Genomic DNA, 25288 nt, shown 5'->3' with positions numbered 1-25288 from the left:
CTGTGGGCCTACAGCAGTGCCAAGAATGTGCTAGATACTCAGACAACAGGGACATATGGACACAGGGAAATGTGGGTAAATGGCATTTCTTCATTTCACCTCCGTCCTCCCCTGTCTTCCCCCAGCCACAACTCTGCTCTTTCCCTACCCCACCACCCATGGAAAAGACACAGAGCAGCTCTTATCGATCCTGAGATTTTTTAAGGAAGAATTATGTATCATGAGGAGACGGGACCAAAAGAGAGCCCTAGAAAATAGCTGCCATTTTTGGTAGGGGAAGAGTCAGCACAAGCTGGAAACAGGCCATGAAAACCCAACATCAGACTGTACAGGACTTAAAACACTACAACCTAATTACATATCTAAGTAGAGTTTGTTTGTTTGTTTTTCACTTAAAATGCTGTTAATGTTAAGTGCCCGCTGGATCTCACACTGTCTTGCTTGTGCAACCTAATGAATACCATTCGTAGTCACAAGAAATCTGGTGTTAAGTGTTCTGAGTAACAACATATGGCTGGGGCCAAACTTAATAAAACAGAGTCCTGTGATTTAGGCTGGATGTAACAAGTCACCAAAACATTATCATGTTGTGTGTGTGTGTGTGTGTGTGTGTGTGTGTGTGTGTGTACATGCACGCACCCCAGTGAGAGAGAGAGAAAATGCTCACAGCTTTCACTAGAATAGCTTCTCTCCAGCTTTTCACACAATTCAAGCAAACTCTCAAGAGTTCTCGCACTGCTGCCGCCCTCTGCCATACGTTACCAATAAAATGACCAGAGCCCTATAAATTTAGTGCAGATATATTGGGTTTTTAACTAATTAGGCTTGCTACTGCTGAAAAGCAGTGGACAGATTTGAAAATTCAGCAATTCCTATGAGCAAATAAAAACCTTCATCTGCAATATGGTTTCTACGATGTCTTTGACCTTCCTAGCCTCGAGTAAAAGCGAATACATTTCTTCGAGGGGAAATCTGGGAGAGGACTGTTATTCTGACATACCCCCTGCTTCCCTATTTGTAATATTCATAAAAACAACAGATGGGAAAGGACTGGAAATGTGTACTCTAAATGCAGTCCCCCGCTCTACCTGGCCAAGGTGAGTCCTCTGTTTATGACACCAGATACGCAGGAAATCCCTGAGAAACAGAGACTTCAATCACTCTCTCTCGAACTTTGGCAAGTGAAAGTCATCAAACGGGAATTTTGAATTCATGGGGTAGGGAAAATAATCAAGTAATTCTCATTCATCCATTTACTCACATATTCATGCACTCAGCAATAATGTTGAGCCTACACGATACGTAAGATGCCATATATGGGACTGTGGGGGATACAAAGAAAAATAGATACATTTATTTTTTTTTTCCAGAAGCTGCCAGTTTCCAGGGTTCTCTCCAGAGAGGGGGACTCTTGGGACTTTGATAGGACAAGCTTCTTGCCACGTGATGCATCATCTCAAGGTTTGAAAGCCCCTTAAAATGTGAGCCAACCTTCCAGACACCTTGGCTCTTCCCTCACAGCCACTAAGAAAAGAAATTTCATTTTCGTTTCTAGGGTCTGGGTGTAAGTCACACAGACTTCATCCCACGTGGGTACCTGATTCCTAGTCTCATCAGGTCACCTCATTTTTATGGCCTTTCTGGAGTAAAGAATTTTTTCTTCCTTTCTTTTTTTTTTTTTTTTCTCTACTTTCTTTATCTCTGCCCCACAGGCTGAGTTCTGTTCCTGGAAATAGTATCCACTAAGCTCCTGGCCAGCCACTCTACATGACTATTTAAAATGGAAATGAGACCGCTTTCTCCTTTTGGCCCAGAAAGGCTCCATTTCCTTTGCTAATATTCTTCCTTAACTCCTATGCAAAATATCTATGGAGTGGTTCCTATGTGCCAAGCACCAAGCTAGGTGGTATTGGGTGCACAGATGATCCAAGATGGGTTGCGGTAACTGCCTTACAGAGTTTCCAGTCTAACTGGGGTGGAGAGCAAAATAAAACTGGGGCAGCAGCCATCGGAAGAAGAGGGTGCAAATCCCAGCTGGGTGAGGGGTCAGGAGACCCTCCCTGGAAAGAGCACCCAAGCCATGATGGATTAGCTTACGTTCACGAAAACCCATTCCCCGTGCCACATGCCCATGATCCTGACTTTAAGCGTCATTGTGTGACTTGCTGGCCATGGAACATTAGTCGATGTGACTCAACTAAAAGACGATGAACTTGCCCTTACAGGCTTGCTCTCTTGGACCTCTGCCATCACTATGAGAAGAGTAATTCCCAGCTAACCCGCAGGTACAAGGAGGCTAAAAGACACCCGGAAGCAGAGTCGCCTTGCCAACCTGGAGTCTCCCAGCTGTGCCCCAGCCTCCATCAGCTGCCCCACAGATGTGGGAGTGGACCCAGCGGGGATGGACAGAGCTGCCAGCCAACCTGCAGCCCACCCATGAGTCAGAGAACAGTCATTTACGGCCAGGGCTCAGACTCTCAGGGAGCCCTCGGAAGTTAAGTAGGGTTAGAGCACAGGTTATATGAGCAAAATAAAGGAACTAATGCAATGGGAAGCTACTTCGGGGTTTTAAATAGAGGAATGACGTGAGTCGATGTGGTATTAGATCGTGGTATTAGGCTCTGGTGTGGAGAATGGGTTGGGGGAGTCAAGACGGAAGGCAGGGAGGTGCACTGTAGAAATCCAGAAGGAACGCTGGCGGGGATGTGGGCAGCAGCAGTGACGGGTGGCGAGAAGGGGTCTGAGAGGAATGGAGGAATCAGTGTTGACTCTCTGTGAGGCACGAGGCTTAGGGACTGAGAGTCTCTCAGAATTCCTAAGTGTACATTGGGGGAATACGATGCAGGAACCATAAGGGAGGCGCCCAGGACCTCCGGAGGACAGGTGTGCTCACAGACTGGCCTTGACTGGTGGGACAAAGTGAATGACCAAACACTGCCGTCCTCCGGCAACCCACACATTGCCCACCCCTCCCCTGACGGGGCTTTGTGCGGGCTTCCAACTGAGCACAAATGTCACTTCCTCTAGGAAAACTCTCCGTCTGCCCCATGCCCTAGCCAGACTGCCTCCTCTGCTCTCACCTTTACACCCCTCACATGCCAGGAACTGTGCCAAGAGGGCTCTCCGCCTTCAGGCACCAGCACTCTCCAGCCCAGCGGTAACATGTTTGAGGGCTACTGTTCTGGTCCTCCTGTGGGGAACCCAAGGACGCCTCACCTCATGTGCCTGATGTGGGAGAGGATGAGGAGGAGCTGGGCCAGACGCCGGTGCTGCTGCTGCAGAGTGAGGCCTGCTTTGGCCATCAGATGGATCAAGGTGTCTGTGATCTTGTCCAAGACACGGTGGATATGGTCCTTTTCCTCCAGAGACTTCAGGGTGCTGGACAGAAATGTGTACACTCCTGCATGTGCAGAGAGAGAGAGAGACAGAGAAAGAGGATGAGGTCTAGGAGACTGGCGGTGTGCATGGGACTGACACCCAGCCAGCACCTTCCCCTTCCCCTGCCCCACGACCCTGCACAGCAGTGGGGAAGTTTGGGACCCATTTGATCTAAGCAACCCTACAAAATTCCTAATCAATATACATGTCTGAGAGGATCAAGAAACCCATCCGGCCTCCTGTATGGAGCCGACTTTCAGGATTTATCATCAAGATACCCGGGAAAGTCACTGTTTGCCTTGGGGCCATAATGGTGTCACCAGCCATCCCCTCTCTGTCGGGTCTGACACCCACACAAACTATCCCATTAATGCTGACCACAGCCTGAGAGAGGCATTATTAGTCCTTTTCTCAGGAAGAAACCAAAGGGCAGAGAGGTCCTCAGGACAAAGCTGAGCTGGGAATGAAGGCCCACACGCTGACTCCATGCCTGGTCATTATCAGGGAGACTCCCAGGAGACCCGTGTCACTCTGCTAAGATGCACAGAGAGCGACAAATGATCTGTTCAGTGATTCAGGTCGTTTTTTTCCAGGTAGGATCTAATTTGCTGTTATGTTTCAGGTCAGGCTTAGGGCCTTTTCATCCTCAGCTGAAAGGTTTATGATGGGGGGCGGGGGTTGTAGAGGACCCTGGGCACTGCTGTTTTCCACTGCCAGGCGTGTTTGGATTTTGTTTGTTTTTTTTCCCCCCCCAGCTCTTGCCTTTCTCCTGGTGACGGACCTGACTTCTTGGGCCACAGGTAGACTCAGGACCAAAATTAGACAATCAGGTCACTCTGTTCTTTGGGACAGTATTAGCCCTGAGCTAGACAATCAGAGCTTTTTCTGGGATTGTATATGGAAGTCCTGAGATGGAAATTCTTCCCTCTAGGTTGTGAGCTTGGAGGGAGAGAATATTCGGCTTTCTTATAGTGCCCCCCTCCCTGCCCTTGGGGATCGCCCATCTGCAGAACTGAGCTGAGCCACAGTCAGCAGGGGTGACAGTTACATGGCAGTGGGGAGGGGCCGGGGGGAATCCTGGCTCCAGTCACGAGGTCCCACTCTTACATTGTTTTCCTTTGACTTTGGAACTTCCATAGTCTCCTTTCTAACATTCCCAAATTCCTTTTTTACTTAAGATAGTGGGAGTGGGGTGTCCGTCCCTTGCCACTGAAAGGGTCTATTAGAGTTGTGAACTCAGCGCAAGGACCTGAGGAAGGTGAGTGCGAAACAGATGGGAACAATCAGAGCAAGAGGAGGACAGGACGGATCAGTCCTGTCTTGGAACCACAAGGATGGATTTCCCATCAGGAAAACACTCCAGAAATAAGGTCCACCTGAATGTACCATTTTATAAGGGGCAGATGATGCTATATTTTTCTCCAGATGATGCATTATGTATTTATGTATATAAACACTTTTTTTGGTCTTTATGTATATAAACTGTATGTTTATATACACTTTATGTTTATATATAAATATATAAACATATATATATAAATATATAAACATATATATATATATAAACATATTTATATATGTTTATAACACTTTATGTATATAAACACTTTTTTGGGTCTTAACCTCTGTTGGTTAATATTAACCTCTATTAATCTCTATTGGTTAATTGCGCCCATCGGCCCTCTCCTAAAACGATTTCTTCTCGTTCTCTTCCTTCCCATTCCTCAATGGTACCCTCAAGTGAAGGCCCCAAATCTATGAATCCCTGACCCTATACTGGTAATATGGTGATGGTGACAAGTTACTGCTCACAGCGTGTCCCGTATTGGATCCTGGCGGAGATACCTCCACCATGGAATCTAAAGTAAACAGAGTTGTAATTGCCCAGAATGGAAAATGGCTGAACTTTAAAACAAATAAAACGGCAACAATAAAACCTACATGGTTAAGATCTTGGCTTACATGCAGTTGAATAGAATAGTGTAGCTTTTGGTACCCTGAGGCACTTTGAGCCAAAGCAAATAGACCACAGAACGAGTAAGCAACAGACAGTGAAATAAGAAAGAAATTGCTGGATGCCTTTACCTATGTTCCCTGTGAACCGTTGACAGAGAAAGAATGTGTCCATTAGGAAAAATGCGCAACTATCCAGGGGTCCTGGGGTCAGCCTGGAGGCGATGGAGCGCAGGAAAGGAGTGCACCAGCAGGTTGGAGGTCAGAGGCACCTCAAGCTCCTCCAGCTCCACCTCCCACTTCCCTCTCTATCATCACACACATCCGAGTGTCATGTCTCCCCGCGGCCCTGCATCTGGCTGGGTGTCCTGGGAACCTGCTCAGGCCACACTGCTGAGTTAAACCAACTCTGATGATGCATTTTCTACCAGTTTCCTCTTTTGTCACCACTGGGGATGCTGGCCCCATTCACCGAAAATCCCGTTCTGGTTCAAGGGGACCAAAGACGTGGGGAACAAGCAGGGTCAAGGTGACGCGCAGCCGCACCTGCTCGTCTTCCATGTGCGCATGCCTAGAGGCTTTCACTAAGGACCTACTGTAAGCACACACAACAGATACTTAAAAGGGATTCCAAGCCTTATTTTAAGTGTTAATGTTTTAAGTGAGGATATTGCCTGTGGAGAAAGAGTTTTCTTAACACTGACTCTTGGGCTGCAGGCCATTCTCAGAATAAGCCTGTTTTTCTACTCTTGTTTTGGCACCAATACAGCTTATCATTCTTCCTTGTCAACAGTTGCTTCCTTGCTGTGTAACTATACTCTGGAATAAAAATACAGTCCGTTGAAATGCCAGTAATGGACAACAGCAGCCACCATCCTTTTGGGCTTTTCTGGCAAAATGTGGCCCATGTTTGCTACCTGTTGCCCCTAAGGAAGACTTGTGAAAAACAACAGAAATCCAAAGTCCCAGAATACTTCAGGTGCTCTGGCAAATGAAAAACTGGGCTGCTGGTAATTTCCATATCCCAGGTGGTCTCTGCCACCCTGGACGGCTGCACCACGGTGCCCAGCAACCCAGCACCAGTGATCAGACAGTGAGGGCCTTCAGAAATATTCTTGCAACAAGACTGGCTTTGCAACTCCCAGAGCTGCTCCAAATCCCCAAGATGGAAAAAACCAATCTGGATGTCATTATCTGGTCTTAAAATGTTATTAGCAAATCTGAGCTTCTACATACTCTGAATCTTGGCCAACACTGGGAGATGCAGGAAGAGTCTATGGAGAAATCTGGTGGTAGAAAAGAAGGGGGAGTGAAGCCACAAGGACCCCCTCCCCTGTACAGAAGAGACCGCAGCCCAATATCTCTCGCTCTCTTGCTCGCACTGACTCTTGATTCCACTCTCTTCCTCCTCTCATTCTGCTTGGATCCCCTTGTTCTTCCTTCTTCCTTCTTTTCTCCCCCTCTACCTCTTTTACTTGTCCAGATAATGGAGTTTTCTGGAAGCTGGAGGAATGCAGGCATGGGCACGGAGGGCATGTATGCATGTGGTCATGCCCAGAAGGAAGACCTAGCATAACCAACTATGGACCTGCACTGGTGGGCACATCTGACTGTTCCGAAGGGAATGACAAGTTCCAAGGCCCATGGCTCAGCAGTTGTTTCAGGACCAATTCTTCAAAGAAGGACACGTGTTTTCTCTTCCAAAAGGAAGAAAGTGACAGTAGACCCTGGGAGAATCCTTCACTCTATGGCAGTTTAACCAAATTTTAAAAAAAAGAGATAGAGACTCAATGGGTAAAGGTAGCAAAGAAAACTCCTCAAGTCCACAGAGGTAAGTAGTCTGGGCCAGCAAGCTGCCACTGAACTTGCATCAAAAGGGAGTTCTCTTTCTATCCTGTTCACCCAGGGATTAGTCCTTAGGTCAGCCTTTAGGCCTTTAACCCTAAAGTAAGCCAAGAGCACGATGGCTCAGAAGTGCCTTTGAGACTGGCAGTTGGATGAGCGCTCCATTGGCTTTGTGCTTCACCTATGACTGCGGTTTAGACTGTGCCCTGTGGGGCGTTGGGACAGTTCATGGTGGCTACAGCTATTTAGTGGGAGAGACCTGTTGGATGTCCTACAAGGTGTGGGACAGTCCCAAAAGATGAAGGATATTTTCTTGAATGTACTAATGAATTAATCCTATTATAAATAAAAATTCTGTAGTGAAAAGTTTTTGCAAGACTGTACACAAGAAGTCCAGTATGCAGGTGTCTGTATAGAAGGGGAAGCTTAAATGGAATACTTTTTCTCGAAATTATTAAAAAATTTATTCACTTGATGTAGCCAATTGAATGTATTACATAAGCTTTCCAACTATATGGTTAGTTGAAACGATTTCAGTGCAGGTGTACAAGTACTACATAAGAAACATACCTGGTTGCAATTTATAGAACAGATTTCTAAACAAAATCAGAATCAACTATTATAAAACAGTGGGCATTAATGAAATATTGTGGTTTTGCCCCTATGTGTTTTTAAATAATTTTGTGGCACAGTAGGAAATCCATTTTATGAAAAGTACATGTTAAAATTATTTTGGGGTTCTTGTCTTCTGTCTTGGACAGACATTGTCTTCAGGGATTTCCCACAGATTTCTTGATCACCACTTATATATATTGTTGTTTCTTTTTCCAATTCATCATCACTTCTCCGTTGCTTATCCAAAGGAAATTGTCTCTAAGGCCTTTTTAAGTTCTTAAAGGTTATGAGCGTTTAAGATCAGATGTGTTTTTGTATAAGAGTGTATTTCAGATATAAGAACATACAGAGACTGAAAGAGAAGGGATAAAATAAGATATTCCATGCAACTAGCAATGAAAAGTAGGCATAGCCATAGGACATATGATGTAGTACTTATGTCAGAAAATATAGACTTTAAAATAAAAACTTGAACCAAAAACAAAGAAGGGTATTACATAACAATAAAAGGGTTAATCCAACAAAAGAATATAACATTTGTAAATATTTATGCACCCAAAATAGGAGGGCCAGAATATAGAAAGCAGACATTAACAGACCTAAGGGAGCAATACAATAATCGTAGCGGACTTTAACAACCCACTTACCTCAACAGATATAGCATCCAGACAGAAAATCAGTAAGGAAAGACCAGCCTTAAGCGACACGTTAGAGCAAATGGATGTAATGGATATATACAGAGCGTTCCATCCAAGAGCAGTAGAATACACATTCTTCTCAAGTGCACACGGAACATTCTCCAAAACGGATCACTTTTTAGGCCACAGAAAAAGTCTTGGTAAACTTAAGAAGACCGAAATCATACCAAGTGTCTTTTCTGACCACAGTGGTACAAAACTAGAGATGAGTAGAATAAGAAAACTGGAAAAATCACTAATACAGAGATGACACAACATGCTACTAAAGAACCAATGGGTCAATGAAGAAAAAAAGTACCTTATGAGAAATGAAAATGAAATACAACAGTTTAAAATCTATGGGATGGAGCAAAAGCAGTTCTAAAAGGAAGTTCATAGCTATACCAGCCTACCTCAAGAAATAAGAAAAATCTCAGATAAGCAATCTAACTTCACACCAAAGGATACTAGAAAAAAGACCAAATGAAGCCCAAAGTTAGTAAGAGGAAAGAAATAATTAAGATGAGAGCAGATATAAATAAAATAAAAACTGAAACACATAATAAAAAAAGACTAATGTAACTAAGAGCTGCTTCTTTCAAAAGATAAACAAAATTGACAAACCTCTAGCTAAATTCACCAAAAAAAAAAGGGGGGGGAGAGGGTGCAAATAAATACAATAAAAAATCAAAGACAATTAAAACTGATACCACAGAAATACAAAGGATCACAAGAGACTATTACAAAAAATTATGTGCCAAAAAAATGGACAATCTAGAAAAAAAATAGATAAATTCCTAGAAACGCAGTCTTCCAAGATCAAATCATGAACAAATAGAAAATCTGAATAGACCGATTACTAGTAAGGAGATTCAATTGGTAATCAAAAAACTCCCAACAAACAAAAGCCCAGGACGAGATGGTTTCACTGATGAATTCTACCAAACATCCAAAGATTTAAGACATATCATTCTCAAAATCCTCCAAAAAACTGAAGGGGGAGGAATGCTCCCAAACTCATTTTATGAGGCCAGCACCACCCTGTTACCAAAACGAAGGACATTATAGAAAAAAAAAAAAAGAAAAGAAAAGAAAAGAAAGAAAGGGAAAGAAATTGCAGGTCAATATCCCTGATGAACAGAGATGCAAAATACTCAGCAAAAATATTAGAAAACCAAATTCAATAACACATTAAAAGGATTATCCACCATGATAAAGTCCAGGGATGCAAGGATGATTTAACATCTGCAAATCAATGTGATGTACCACATTAACAAAATGAAGAATAAAAATCATATGATCATCTAAATAAATGCAGAAAAAGCATTTGAAAAAATTCAAAATTCATTTATGATAAAAACATTCAACACAGTGTGTATAGAGAGAAAGTACCTCAAAATAATGAAGACCATATGACAAACCCGCAGGTAACATCGTATGCAACAGTATGATGAAAAGCTGAAAGCTTTTCCTCTAAGATTAAAAAATAAGACAAGACGGGGAGGAGTCAAGATGGCGGAGAAGTAGCAGGCTGAGACTACTTCGGGTAGCGGGAGATCAGCTAAATAGCTTATCTAAAGATTGCAAACACCTACAAATCCAATGGGATAACGAAGAGAAGAAGAACAGCAATTCTAGAAACTGAAAATCAACCACTATCTGAAAGGTAGGACTGGCGGAGAAGTGAATCCAAAGCGACGGGAAGATAGACCGCGGGGGGAGGGGCCGGCTCCCAGCGAGCGGCCGAAGCAACAGAGCACAAAATCAGGACTTTTAAAAGCCTGTTCCACTGAGGGACATCGCTCCAGAGGCTTAACTGGGGTGAAGCCTGGGCGGGGTCAGCGCAGCCTCAGGTCCCGCAGGGTCACAGAAGGATCGGGGGTATCTGAGTGTCGCAGAGCTTACCGGTATTAGAACGGGGAAGCCGGCTACAGAGACAGAGCCGAGGAGTGACTCTCAGCTCGGGGTTGCCTTGAACCGGTCGCAGGCTCGGTCAGCTCGGAGTGCGGCTGGAGGCCAGGGTGACGGGAGACATTGGGCGCTGTTCTCTGAGGGCGCACTGAGGAGTGGGGCCCTGGGCTCTCGGCTCCTACGGGCCAGAGACCGGGAGGCCGCCATCTTCACTCCCGTCCTCCGGAACTCTACGGAAAGCACTCAGGGAACAAAAGCTCCCGAAAGCAAACCCAGCAAACCCGAGAGGATTACTCAGCCCGGCCCCAAGTAAGGGCGGTGCAACTCCGCCTGGGGCAAAGACGCTTGAGAATCACTACAACAGGCCCCTCCCCCAGAAGATCAACGGGAAACCCAGCCAGGACCAAGTTCACCTACCAAGGAGTGCAGTTTCAATACCAAGGAGAGCGGCAGAATGCCAGAGGAGAAGAAAGCAAAGCACGGAACTCATGGCTTTCTCCCCATGATTTTTTAGCCTTGCAGTTATTTTAATTTTTTTTTCTTTTTCAATTTTTTTTTCTTTTTCTCTTCTTCTACTAATTTTTTTTAACTTTTACCGTTTTCTTTTTTAACGTTTTTTAAATAGTTTATCTAATATATATATATATATTTTTCCTCTTTTTATATTTTTCTTTATCGGCTTTTTTTAATAGTTTCTTTTTTTTTTTCTTTTTTCTTTCTGAACCCCTTTTTATCCCCTTTCTCCCCCCTCACGATTTGGGATCTCTTCTGATTTGGCTAAAGCATATTTTCCTGGGGTTGTTGCCACCCTTTTAGTATTTTACTTGCTCCTTCATATACTCTTATCTGGACAAAATGACAAGGCGGAAAAATTCACAACAAAAAAAAGAACAAGAAGCAGTACCAAAGGCTAGGGACCTAATTAATACAGACATTGGTAATATGTCAGATATCGAGTTCAGAATGACGATTCTCAAGGTTCTAGCCGGGCTCGAAAAAGGCATGGAATATATTAAAGCAACCCTCTCGGGATATATAAAAGGCCTTTCTGGAGAAATAAAAGAACTAAAATCTAACTAAGTTGAAATCAAAAAAGCTATTAATGAGGTGCAATAAAAAATGGAGGCTCTCACTGCTAGGATAAATAAGGCAGAAGAAAGAATTAGCGATATAGAAGACCAAATGACAGAGAATAAAGAAGCTGAGCAAAAGAGGGACAAACAGCTATTGGACCACGAGGGGAGAATTTGAGAGATAAGTGACACCATAAGACGAAACAACATTAGAATAATTGGGATTCCAGAAGAAGAGGAAACAGAGAGGGAAGCAGAAGGTATATTGGAGAGAATTATTGGAGAGAATTTCCCCAATATGGCAAAGGGAACAAGCATCAAAATCCAGGAGGTTCAGAGAACCCCCTCAAGATCAATAAGAATAGGTCCACACCCCGTCACCTAATAGCAAAATTGACAAGTCTTAGTGACAAAGAAAAGATCCTGAAAGCAGCCCGGGAAAAGAAGTCTGTAACGTACAATGGTAAAAATATTAGATTGGCAGCAGACTTATCCACAGAGACCTGGCAGGCCAGAAAGAGCTGGCATGATATATTCAGAGTAATAATGAGAAAAACATGCAGCCAAGAATACTATATCCAGCTAGGCTATCATTGAAAATAGAAGGAGTGATTAAAAGCTTCCAGGACAAACAAAAACTGTAAGAATTTGCAAAAACCAAACCAGCTCCACAGGAAATATTGAAAGGGGTCCTCTAAGCAAAGAGAGACCCTAAAAGTAGTAGATCAGAAAGAAACAGAGACAATATACCATAACAGTCACTTACAGGCAATACAATGGCACTAAATTCATATCTCTCAATACTTACCCTGAATGTTAATGGGCTAAATGCCCCAATCAAAAGACACAGGGTATCAGAATGGATAAAAAAACAAAACCCATCTATATGTTGCCTACAAGAAACTCATCTTAAACCCGAAGACACCTCCAGGTTTAAAGTGAGGGGGTGGAAAAGAATCTACCATGCTAATGGACATCAGAAGAAAGCAGGAGTGGCAATCCTTATAGCAGATCAATTAGATTTTAAGCCAAAGACTATAATAAGAGATGAGGAAGGACACTTTATCATACTCAAAGGAACTGTCCAACAAGAAGATCTAACAATTTTAAATATCTATGCCCCTAACGTGGGAGCAGCCAATTATATAAACCAATTAATAACAAAATCAAAGAAACACATCGACAAGAATACAATAATAGTAGGGGATTTTAACACTCCCCTCACTGAAATGGACAGATCATCCAAGCAAAAGATCAACAAGGAAATCAAGGCCTTAAATGACACACTGGACCAGATGGACATCATAGATATATTCAGAACATTTCATCCCAAAGCAACAGAATACACATTCTTCTCTAGTGCAAAAGGAACATTCTCCAGAAGAGATCACATTCTTGGTCCTAAATCAAGTCTCAACCGGTATCAAAAGATTGGGATCATTCCCTGCATATTTTCAGACCACAATGCTCGGAAGCTAGAACTCAATCACAAGAGGAAATTTGGAAAGAACCCAAATACATGCAGACTAAACAGCATCCTTCTAAAGAATGAATGGGTCAACCAGGAAATTAAAGAAGAATTGAAAAAATTTATGGAAACAAATGATAATGAAAACACAACGGTTCAGAAACTGTGGGACACAACAAAGGCAGTCCTGAGAGGAAAATATATAGCGGTACAAGCCTTTCTCAAGAAACAAGAAAGGTCTCAGGTACACAACCTAACCCTACACCTAAAGGAGCTGGAGAGAGAACAAGAAAGAAACCCTAAACCCAGCAGGAGAAGAGAAATCATAAAGATCAGAGCAGAAATCAATGAAATAGAAACAAAAAAACAATAGAACAAATCAACGAAACTAGGAGCTGGTTCTTTGAAAGAATTAATAAGATTGATAAACCCCTGGCCAGACTTATCAAAAAGAAAAGAGAAAGGACCCAAATAAATAAAATCATGAATGAAAGAGGAGAGATCACAACAAACACCAAAGAAATACAGACAATTATAAGAACATACTATGAGCAACTCTACGCCAACAAATTTGACAATCTGGAAGAAATGGATGCATTCCTAGAGACATATAAACTACCACAACTGAACCAGGAAGAAATAGAAAGCCTGAACAGACCCATAACCAGTAAGGAGATTGAAACAGTCATCAAAAATCTCCAAACAAACAAAAGCCCAGGGCCAGACGGCTTCCCGGGGGAATTCTACCAAACATTTAAAGAAGAACTAATTCCTATTCTCCTGAAACTGTTCCAAAAAATAGAAATGGAAGGAAAACTTCCAAACTCATTTTATGAGGCCAGCATCACCTTGATCCCAAAACCAGACAAGGATCCCATCAAGAAAGAGAACTACAGACCAATATCCTTGATGAATACAGATGCAAAAATTCTCGCCAAAATACTAGCCAATAGGATTCAACAGTACATTAAAAGGATTATTCACCACGACCAAGTGGGATTTATTCCAGGGCTGCAAGGTTGGTTCAACATCCGCAAATCAATCAATGTGATACAACACATTAATAAAAGAAAGAACAAGAACCATATGATACTCTCCATAGATGCTGAAAAAGCATTTGACAAAGTACAGCATCCCTTCCTGATCAAAACTCTTCAAAGTGTAGGGATAGAGGGCACATACCTCAATATTATCAAAGCCATCTATGAAAAACCCACGGCAAATATCATTCTCAATGGAGAAAAACTGAAAGCTTTTCCGCTAAGGTCAGGAACACGACAGGGATGTCCGTTATCACCACTGCTATTCAACATAGTACTAGAAGTCCTAGCCTCAGCAATCAGACAACAAAAAGAAATTAAAGGCATCCAAATCGGCAAAGAAGAAGTCAAACTATCACTCTTCGCAGATGATATGATACTATATGTGGAAAACCCAAAAGACTCCACTCCAAAACTGCTTGAACTTGTACAAGAATTCAGTAAAGTGTCAGGATATAAAATCAATGCACAGAAATCAGTTGCATTTCTCTACACCAACAACAAGACAGAAGAAAGAGAAATTAAGGAGTCCATCCCATTTACAATTGCACCCAAAACTATAAGATACCTAGGAATAAACCTAACCAAAGAGACTAAGAATCTATACACAGAAAACTATAAAGTACTCATGAAAGAAATTGAGGAAGACACAAAGAAATGGAAAAATGTCCCATGCTCCTGGATTGGAAGAATAAATATTGTGAAAATGTCTATGCTACCTAAAGCAATCTACACATTTAATGCAATTCCTATCAAAGTACCATCCATTTTTTTCAAAGAAATGGAACAAATAATCCTAAAATTTATATGGAACCAGAAAAGACCTCGAATAGCCAAAGGAATATTGAAAAAGAAAGCCAAAGTCAGTGGCATCACAATTCCGGACTTCAAGCTCTATTACAAAGCTGTCATCATCAAGACAGCATGGTACTGGCACAAAAACAGACACATAGATCAATGGAACAGAATAGAGAGCCCAGAAATAGACCCTCAACTCTATGGTCAACTCATCCTCAACAAAGCAGGAAAGAATGTCCCATGGAAAAAAGACAGCCTCTTCAATAAATGGTGTTGGGAAAATTGGACAGCCAAATGCAGAAAAATGAAATTGGATCATTTCCTTACACCACACATGAAAGTAGACTCAAAATGGATGAAGGATCTCAATGTGAGAAAGGAATCCATCAAAATCCTCGAGGAGAACACAGGCAGCAACCTCTTCGACCTCAGCCGCATCAACATCTTCCTAGGAACATCACCAAAGGCAAGGGAAGCAAGGGCAAAAATGAACTATTGGGATTTTATCAAGATCAAAAGCTTTTTCACAGCAAAGGAAACAGTGAACAAAACCAAAAGACAACTGACAGAATGGGAGAAGATATTTGCAAATGACATATCAGATAAAGGGCTAGTGTCCAAAATCTATAAAGAACTTAGCAAACTCAACACCCAAAGAACAAATAATCCAATCAAGAAATGGGCAGAGGACATGAACAGACATTTCTGCAAAGAAGACATCCAGATGACCAACAGACACATGAAAAAGTGCTCCATATCACTCGGCATCAGGGAAATACAAATCAAAACCACAATGAGATATCACCTCACACCAGTCAGAATGGCTAAAATGAACAAGTCAGGAAATGACAGATGCTGGCGAGGATGCGGAGAAAGGGGAACCCTCCTACACTGTTGGTGGGAATGCAAGCTGGTGCAACCACTCTGGAAAACAGCATGGAGGTTCCTCAAAATGTTGAAAATAGAACTACCCTATGACCCAGCAATTGCTCTGCTCAGTATTTACCCTAAAGATACAAACGTGGTGATCTGAAGGGGCACGTGCACCCGAATGTTTATAGCAGCAATGTCTACAATAGCCAAACTATGGAAAGAACCTAGATGTCCATCAACAGACGAATGGATAAAGAAGATGTGGTATATATACACAATGGAATACTATGCAGCCATCAAAAGAAATGAAATCTTGCCATTTGCGACGACGTGGATGGAACTAGAGGGTATCATGCTTAGCGAAATAAGTCAATCGGAGAAAGACAACTATCATATGATCTCCCTGATATGAGGGAGGAGACGCAACATGGGGGGTTGAGGGGGTAGGAGAAGAATAAATGAAACAAGATTGGATTGGGAGGGAGAGAAACCATAAGTGACTCTTAATCTCACAAAACAAACTGAGGGTTGATGGGGGGAGGGGGGCTGGGGGGGTGGGGTTATGGATATTGGGGAGGGTATGTGCTATGGTGAGTGCTGTGAAGTGTGTAAACCTGGCGATTCGCAGACCTGTACCCCTGGGGATAAAAATATATGTTTATAAAATAAAAAAAAAAAAGATATGCCAACATGGAAAAAAAAATAGGTCAAGTTCTATATCTGGTAATACAGGACTGATGTCTAGAGAAATTCCTTTAGTGCAGACAACTAAAAATTCTAGAAAAAAATAAAACACACACATTTTTAATGCATGACTGCACTAATAGAAAAGGTTAATTCTCAGATGCAAAAATGATGAGAAAGCATGATTATAATGAGACAAGAAGATGTGAAATTTATACTTGGCAGAAGTATCTTTTCATTCATTTTTGATAGTGTAAGGGTTTGGCTTTAAAGGTTAAAGATGTACTGGATAAATAACAAAATCCTAAAGCAACTCAAAATGGGGAGACAAATTAAAGATCTATACAGGATGTCAGGACTCCCACCAGGTGAATCCAACAGTTGTTAAACTAAAGACAGAGAGTGAAGATAGTTTCTTTTTTTTCTCCCTCCTTTCTTCCCTCCTTTCTCTCTCTCTCCTTTCCTTCTTTTTTCTTCAATATAGCTTTCTATCATATCATTGTTTAGAAAGGAATAAGGAAAAAAGTATCTTATGAGAATTCATAACCACAAATCTTCCATTAAAGGGTTAGAGTGGAATTCATACTACCTGTATGGTCAAAAATAGTTGGTAAAGTTTTTCTGTAAAGAGTTAGATAGTGGGGCACCTGGGTGGCTCAGTGGGTTAAGCCGCTGCCTTCGGCTCAGGTCATGATCTCAGAGTCCTGGGATCGAGCCCCGAATCGGGCTCTCTGCTCAGCAGGGAGCCTGCTTCCTCCTCTCTCTCTGCCTGCCTCTCTGCCTGCTTGTGATCTCTCTGTCAAATAAATAAATAAAATCTTTAAAAAAAAAAAGAGAGATAGTAAATATTTCAGATTTTGTGAACCACATGATCTCTATTGGAGCCATTCGGTTTTGCCATTACAGTAGGAAAATAACTCAAGGACAAAAATAACTATGGCTATGTTCCAATAAAACTTTATTCATCAAAAAAAAAAAAAAAAAGACAAGAAAGCCCACTCTAGCTACTTTTTTTCAGTATGGTATTGGAACTTCTAGCCATAGTAATTAGGCAAGAAACCAGAAATAAAAGACATCTATATTACAAAAGAAGAACTAAAACTGTCGCTATTTGCAGATGACTTGATACTATACATAAAAAATACTAAAATCTCTACAAAAAAACTGTTAGAACTAATAAATGAATTCAGTAAAGATGCAGAATACAAAATCAAAATTCAGAAATCTGTTATGCTTCTATAACAAACTGTCAGAAAGAGAAATTTAAAAAACACTCCCATTTACAACTGCACCCAAAAGAATAAAATCCCTAGGAATAAATTTAACCAAGGAGGTGAAAAACCAGTAGTCTGAAAACTATAAGACACCGCCACCACCACCACCACCACCACCACCACCGACAACAACAACAAAAATGGAAGAAGACACAAATAGCTACATTGATATCCATGCACATGGATAGTAAGAATTGTCCATTGTCCAAAATGTCCATGCTATCCAAAGCAATCTACATATTCAGTATAATCTCTACCAAAAGCCCAATGGCACCTTTCACAGAACTGGAATAAATAATTCTAAACTTTGCATGAAGCCACAAAAGACCCCAAATAGCCAAACCAATCTTGAGAAAGAACATATATCTACTAAGGGGTTAACATTAAAAATATGTGAAGAACTCAAAGGACTTATCATCCTTCTACTGATGTGATTATTTACCTGAGAAGTGAAAAACCTGTTCATAACCTAATCCTTGTAATCCTTTACTGTTACACTAGTATTTGTGTAATCACAGTCATTCAAGTCCTCTTCTAAGTGGTCTCAAAGTGAGAGGGATCACAGTGAAGACCAGTGTTCTTGCCAGAACCCAACATGAGAACACAGTGGTCCATCTGATGTCACCATGTACTACGCATGGGTACCCTCTTGGCACAGATGACTATGAGATCTATATTAATGATTCAGTGATATTTACCAATTTAGTATAATTTTTAATGAAATTTACTAAAAATCCTAAAAGGTAAATACTTGGTATGTCAATACTTTCAAGCTGACTCAAAGGACAAATCCTATAATGACTTCACATGGTGAAATTGATGAACTGACTTAATTGACTTGAGAAGAAATCTTAAATTTATACTTAAGAAAATAATTTAAGTGACAGCCATGTGTCTCAGTTTTTTGTTGAATTATAATTGACATACAATATTATATTATCCTCAGATGTAGAACATAGTAATTCGATACTTACATAGATTATGAAGTGATCACCATGACAAGTCTAATTACCATCTGTCACCATGCAAAGTTTTTACGATATTATTGACTATATTCCCTGTGATGGATACTACATCCCTGTATCTTATTAATTTTATAACTGTAAGACTGTGCTTCTTAATTTCCTTCACCTGTTTCATCCATCTCCCCATCCCCCTTCCCTCTGGCAACCACCAATTTGTTCTCTGTACCTATGACTCTGTTTCTGTTGTTTTATTTGTTCATTGTTTTGCTTTTTAGATTACACATATAAGTGAAATCCTGTAGTATTTCTCTTTCTTGGACTCCTTTAATTTGGTATAATACCCTCTAGGTCCATCCGTGTTGTTGCAAATGGTAAGATCTCATTCTTCTTTATAGTTGAGTAATATTCCATTGTGTGTATACACAAACACACAACACACACACACAGTTATGTACCTCACATCTTCTTTATTCATTCATCTGTGGGTGGACATGGACACTTGGGCTGCTTCTATGTCCTGGCTACTGTAAATAATGTTGTGATCAATGTAGGGGTGCATATGTCTTTTTGAATTAACATTTTCGTTTTCTTTGCATGCCCAGAAGAAGAAATGCTGAATCATATGGTTGTTGTATTTTTCATTTTTAAAGTACCGTTCATACTATTTTCCACAGTAGCTACACCAATTTACATTACCACCAACAGTGCACGAGGGTTGCCTTTTCCTCAGAGCCTAACATTTGTTATTTCTTGCTTTCTGATAAAAGCCACTATGAGAAGAGTGAGATTGTAACTCACTGTGGTTTTAATTTGTATTTTCATGATGATTCAGGATGTCGAGCGTCCGTTCTTGTGCCTGTTGGCCATCTGGATGTCTTTTTTGGAAAAATGTCTATTCAGGTCCTTTGCCCATTTTTAAAATTGGATTGTCTTTTGCTGTATACGTTGTCTACCTTGGATATTAAATTTTTATTGGATACTTGATTTGAAAATATCTTCTCCTAGTCAGTGGGATGTCTTTTCATTTTGCTGATGGTTTCCTCCACTATACAAGAGCCTTTTAATTTAATGTTGTCCCATTTGTTTATTTTTGCTTTTGTTGTCCTTTCCTGAGGAGACAGATCCAAAAAAATAATACTAGACCGATGTCAAGGCAGCTATAGCCATGTGTTCTTCTAGGAATTTTATGATTTCAGGTCTTCAATCCATTTTAAGTTTATTTTCTATAGGGTATAAGAAAGTGGTCCAGTTTTATTCTTTTGCATGTATTTTTTATATATTAAATTGTAGTTGTATGGGAAATTGGGAAAAATGAGTGAAGGGGAGAAGGAGATACATGTTTCCAGTTATGGAATGACTAGATCACAGGAATAAAAGGCACAGAATAAGGAACACAGTCAATGATATTATAATAGTGACATATGAGGACAGATGGAAGCTACACTTGGATGAGCATAGCATAATGTATAAACCTGTTGAATTACTATATTTTACACCTGAAATTACTGTAATATTGTGCATCAACTATACCCAAATTAAAAAACGGCAGTTTTTAATATTTGTAGTAAATTGTATCCTAACCTTTTACCTTTTAAGGATGATTCCATTAGGGGTCTATGTTTTGCTTAAAAGCCTTATTTTGGTTAGTTATATCTGTAATGTACAAAGAAAGCACTGGGGTTCTGATTTTCGTATTCCTCCAACAGTCAACTGCTAGGTTTCAGAGGTCAAGAAGAAAATATTCTAAAGGGACATTTGATGGAAAATGTGCAGCCCATCTATTACAGAGGGATTTACTCACAAGGTTCCATGCAGAACTCCCAGTCCTAGTAGCTGGCCTGGTCTCAGAAGGCCTTGAGGGTTTCATTTTTTCCCCCCAGAGAAGGTAGGCCAAAATAAATAATCTGCATAAATTCTTTTCCCTGGACCTCACTTTTTCTTGCTTGGCATTTTAGGGGCAATGAGTGACAACACAGAGCAGGAAGCAAGTCTTACATGTTGGAGCAGACTGTATTTTCCAAAGGTGACCACAACAATATTTCCCATTCAACATGCTTCTCTATGATATGATGCCTGCATGCCTCCCCTAGAGATGTCCAAGCTATGCCTTCCCTTGAGTCTGGGTGGACCTGTGACTTGCTTGTAATTAAAAAAAAAAAAAAATGGACTGGAAGTGATGCTGTGTGACTTCTAAGGGACTATCGCACAAGGCCATGCAGCTTCTGCCTTGTCAGCTGGGACACTGGCTTCTGGAGCCCTTGCCACCCCTATGAGGGGCAGTGCACCAGGCTGTGGGGGAGCTAGGAGGAGAGACCACAGATAAGCCCCTTCATTGACAGCTCCAGCTGATGTCCCATCTGACAGCCAGCATCAACTGCCAGCATGTGAATAAAGACAACTCAAGGTGACTGCACCCAAAACTATCAAACTATCCCTACTTCATGAGTCTCCCCATCTGAGGGATGGGGGAAAGGGACAAGATATTCCCTCTGTGCCCTAGCCAAATTCATGATCAAGATAATACAACCTTTTTTTAAACCTATTTTGGGGGTAATTTATTACACAACAGCAGCAGGCAGAACACACCTGGATATCTGCACAAATTGCCCAGAAAGGAAAATGATCCAGAATGGGCAGATTGGAGATTGTACCCCTGCGCTGGTACATCATGAAATGAAACTACATCTGGATACTTCCTCCACATTATGAATGCTACTGACTATCAACGCCTTAATCCAGACCTTGACCTTCACCCGTGATACAATGGTAAAGGCCTGAACTCATCCTATCAGATATTATATGTAGTTAACAATTTTCTGTAGAAGCCATTAGCCCTGACCACTGCCCAGCTTATTATCAAAACACCTGGATCTCCTCCTAACTGGCAACCCAAAATATCTGCATCTGGTTTCTCACCACCAGAGAATAAAACACTCCAAGTTTTCAGTTCCATTTATCCTTATCAAGCCTTAATTGTGAGAAACAGACTTTGTAGAGATTTGCCCAAAGGAGAGTTTTTATGTTAAACAACTGGTCTATTTACTTTTATTTTTATTAAAAGTCTGTGAACCTTGTAACGGAATGTGTTCTCCTCTATGCTTTCGCCAAGAGAAGGAAAGTTAGAGCCAAATTTGTGGCCTGATCCTAAGAACTGTACAGATGTGCTTCTGCATGCTAATTTGACTCCTGGATTTATTATTTCATTCACTCTATTTTCCTTTTTTACAAATTTTGCCAATTATTGATTTACTCCCTTTGTGTTGCATAGAATTTTACCAAGCCATTTCAAATTCTCTGTGAAAGAGGCAATATATGCATCAAGTAATTAAAAAGACATCCCTCCACCTTCTGCCAAATCAACAGTGTTAGTGTGAATGCAAATGTTTATAAAATATTCATCTGACTTAGCTTCGAAGCCAGAAAAAAAGTGCCATATGATTAAGAATATATTATAGGCGGGAATACACACGAGCTCATCCCCCCAAATTGAACAGCACAACTCGAATACCTTGCAATGTTCAGCACTGGTCGCTAATAGAGGAAGGTTGCACATTCTTGGTCTTGATTTGTATGTTTATCTCCAGAGCCACAAGGTTTCAGATATAATTTTTACCTAGATATAAAACCTAGATATAAAACTGAAAGGGCTGATAATGCTCCATTTTTAAGAGACAAGTGGGCATGTGGATGCCATCTGTGGTTCTTTCGTTTATCAGTTTCATCATTTTGAGTGAACAAGACAGTAGATGAAAATTATATTGATAAAGGGCCACATGACTGTGACAGGTTTCTCATTTTTCCTTAAGGAGAGAAAGGTTATATTACATTGTAAATAGGAGATGCAGAATTCCAGAATTATAGATTTAAAGGGGGCCTTACGTTCATCTAGTTCAGTAGTTTTTAAACTATTTTGAGAATCAAAACCTCTGAAAAATGTGAACCTCATACAAAACCCTCACATTATAAACTTGGTGAAGTAAAACTTCAAAAGCAGGAGAATTGAAGGAAGGGGGCTGGATCCTACTTACTCAGCCTCTCCTTCTCCACCAGAGCCTCCTTCTAGAACATAAGTCTTCAAGCAGAAGAACGTTTAAAAACCAATGATCATAAAAGAATGAGAAGACAAGCCACAGACTGGGAGAAAATATTTGCAAAAGAAACCTGCCGAAGACTCTCACATAAAATATACAAAGAACTCTTTTTTTTTAAAATTATTTTTATTAAGTTTTTTTTTTTTTATTTGACAGACAGAAATCACAAGTAGGCAGATAGCCAAGCAGAGAGAGAGGAGGAAGCAGGCTCCCTGCTGAGCAGAGAGCCCGATGCGGGGCTCGATCCCAGGACCCTGGGATCATGACCTGGGCTGAAGGCAGAGGCTTTAACCTACTGAGCCACCCAGGCGCCCTTAAATTATTTTTATTAACACATAATGTATTATTTGTCCTGGGGTACAGGTCTGTGAATCATAAAAAAAATATAAAAAGAACTCTTAAAAGTCAACAATAAGAAAATGAACAACCCAATTTAAAAATGGGCCACAAAACTACAACAAATAATATTAAAATTTGCACTGAACCAGATAAGATCCCAAATAGTGAAAGCAATTCTGAGAAAGAAGAAAAAAGCTGGAGGTATCACAATTCCCAATTTCCAGATCTACTACAAAGCTGTAGTAATCAAAATAGAAGGGTACTGGCACAAAAACAGACACCCAGATTAATGGAACAGAATAGAGACCAGAAATAAATCCAAATTTATATGGTCAATTAATCTATGACAAGGGAGGTTAGAATATACAGTGGGGAAAAGACAGTCTCTTCAGTTAGTGGTGTTGGGAAAACTGGACAGCCATATGCAGAAGAATGACAATGGACCACTTTCTAATACCATACACAAAAATAAAGTCAAAATGGACTAACGGCTTCCATGCCTGAAACCTGAATGCCTGAAACCACAAAAATCCTTGAAAAGACCACAGGCAGTAATCTCTTTAATATCAGCTGTAGCAACATTTTTTTTTTTTTTTAGATATGTCTCTTAAGGCAAAGGAAACAAAAGCAAAAATAAACTACTGGGACTACACCAAACTAAAAAGTTTTTTCACAGAAAAGGAAACCATCAAGAAAACAAAAAGATAACCTACTGAATGGGAGAAGATATTTGCAAGAGACATATCTGGTAAGAGGTTAATATCCAAAATATATTAAGAGCTTATGCAACTCAACACCAAAAAAAAAAAAAAAAAAAAAAAAAGTCTTTTCAAAAAATGGGCAGAGGACCTGAACAGACCTTTTCCAAAGAAGACATCCAGATGGCCAACAGACACATGAGAAGATGCTCGACATCACTAATCATCAGGAGAATCTGAATCAAAACCAAAATGACATCACCTCACTCCTGTTAGAATGGCTAAAATCATGAAGACAAGAAATAACTGTTGATGAGAAAGTAGAGAAAAAGGTACCCTATGCACTGTTGGCAGGACTGTAAATTGGTACAGCCATTGTGGAAAACAGTATGGAGATCCCTCAAAAAATTAAAAATAGAAATACCATATGATCCAATAATTCCACTACTGGGTATTTACCCAGGGAAAACACAAACATGGAAAAATATTTATTGGAGCATTATTTACAACAGCCAAGACATGGAAGCAGCCTCTACCAGTGGAGGAACGAATATGAAAATGTGGTATACATACACAATGGAATGTTACACAGCCATAAAAAGTATAAGGTTATGCTATTTCAGACAAAATGGATGGACCTAGAGGGTATTATGCTACATGAAACAACTTTGACTGAGAAAGACAGATACCATATGATTCCATTTGTAAGTGGAATCTTAAAAAATGAATAAACAAAAAGCAGAATCAGACCTCTAAATAGAGAACCAACTGATATTTACCAGAGGGGAGGGTGATAGGGGTTTGGACAAAATGGGTGAAGGGGAAAAGGAGATACAGGCTTCCTGTTATGGAATAAGAACAGTATGGGAATAAAAGCAGAACATAAGGAATACAATGTCATTGTGAAGGTGATGATGTAATGGGACAGATGGGAGCTATGCTTGTGGTGAACATGGCATAATGAATAAACTTGTCAGATCACTAAGTTGTATACCTATAACTAACATAACATTTTGTGTCAACTATACTCAAAAAAAAATTCAAAAAAAAATGGGCAAAAGACCTGAATAGATACCTCACTAAAGAAGAACTATACAGAGGGCAAACAAGCATATGAAAAGATGCTCCAGGTCATGTGCCATTAAGGAACTGCAAATTAGAAAAACAATGAGATACCACTACACACCTATCAGAATGCCCCAAATCTAGAACACTGACACCCCCACATGCAGGCAAGGATCTAGAGAAACAGGAGCTCTAGTAGGAATGAAAAGTGGTATTGCCACTTTGCCAGATTCTTACAAAACTGAATATCCCCTTACCGTAAGATCCAGTAATCATGCTCCTTGGTATTTACCCAAATGAGTTGAAAATGTATGTCCACACAAAAACCTGCACGTGGATATTTATGACTGCCCAAACTTGGAAGCAACAGTATGGGAATAAAGCAGAACATAAGGAATACAATGTCATTGTGAAGGTGATGATGTAATGGGACAGATGGGAGCTATGCTTGTGGTGAACATGGCATAATGAATAAACTTGTCAGATCACTAAGTTGTATACCTATAACTAACATAACATTTTGTGTCAACTATACTCAAAA

General features: G+C 40.6%; 1 protein-coding gene across 5 annotated transcripts in view; it reads right to left on the bottom strand.

Annotated features, from left to right (window-relative positions):
* Positions 1–25288, bottom strand: part of ESR1 (estrogen receptor 1) — a 403080-nt gene that overhangs the window by 6250 nt on the left and 371542 nt on the right. For all 5 annotated transcript variants that reach the window (XM_047734308.1, XM_047734307.1, XM_047734306.1 and 2 more), the window contains one exon: positions 3217–3400. In XM_047734308.1, coding sequence (XP_047590264.1) covers positions 3217–3400 — 184 coding nt within the window. The remainder of the gene's footprint in view (positions 1–3216; positions 3401–25288) is intronic.

The sequence above is a fragment of the Lutra lutra genome, chromosome 6 (genome assembly GCF_902655055.1).
Source record: "Lutra lutra chromosome 6, mLutLut1.2, whole genome shotgun sequence".
NCBI lineage: Eukaryota > Metazoa > Chordata > Mammalia > Carnivora > Mustelidae > Lutra > Lutra lutra.
This window is presented reverse-complemented; position numbering and strand designations above follow the sequence as displayed.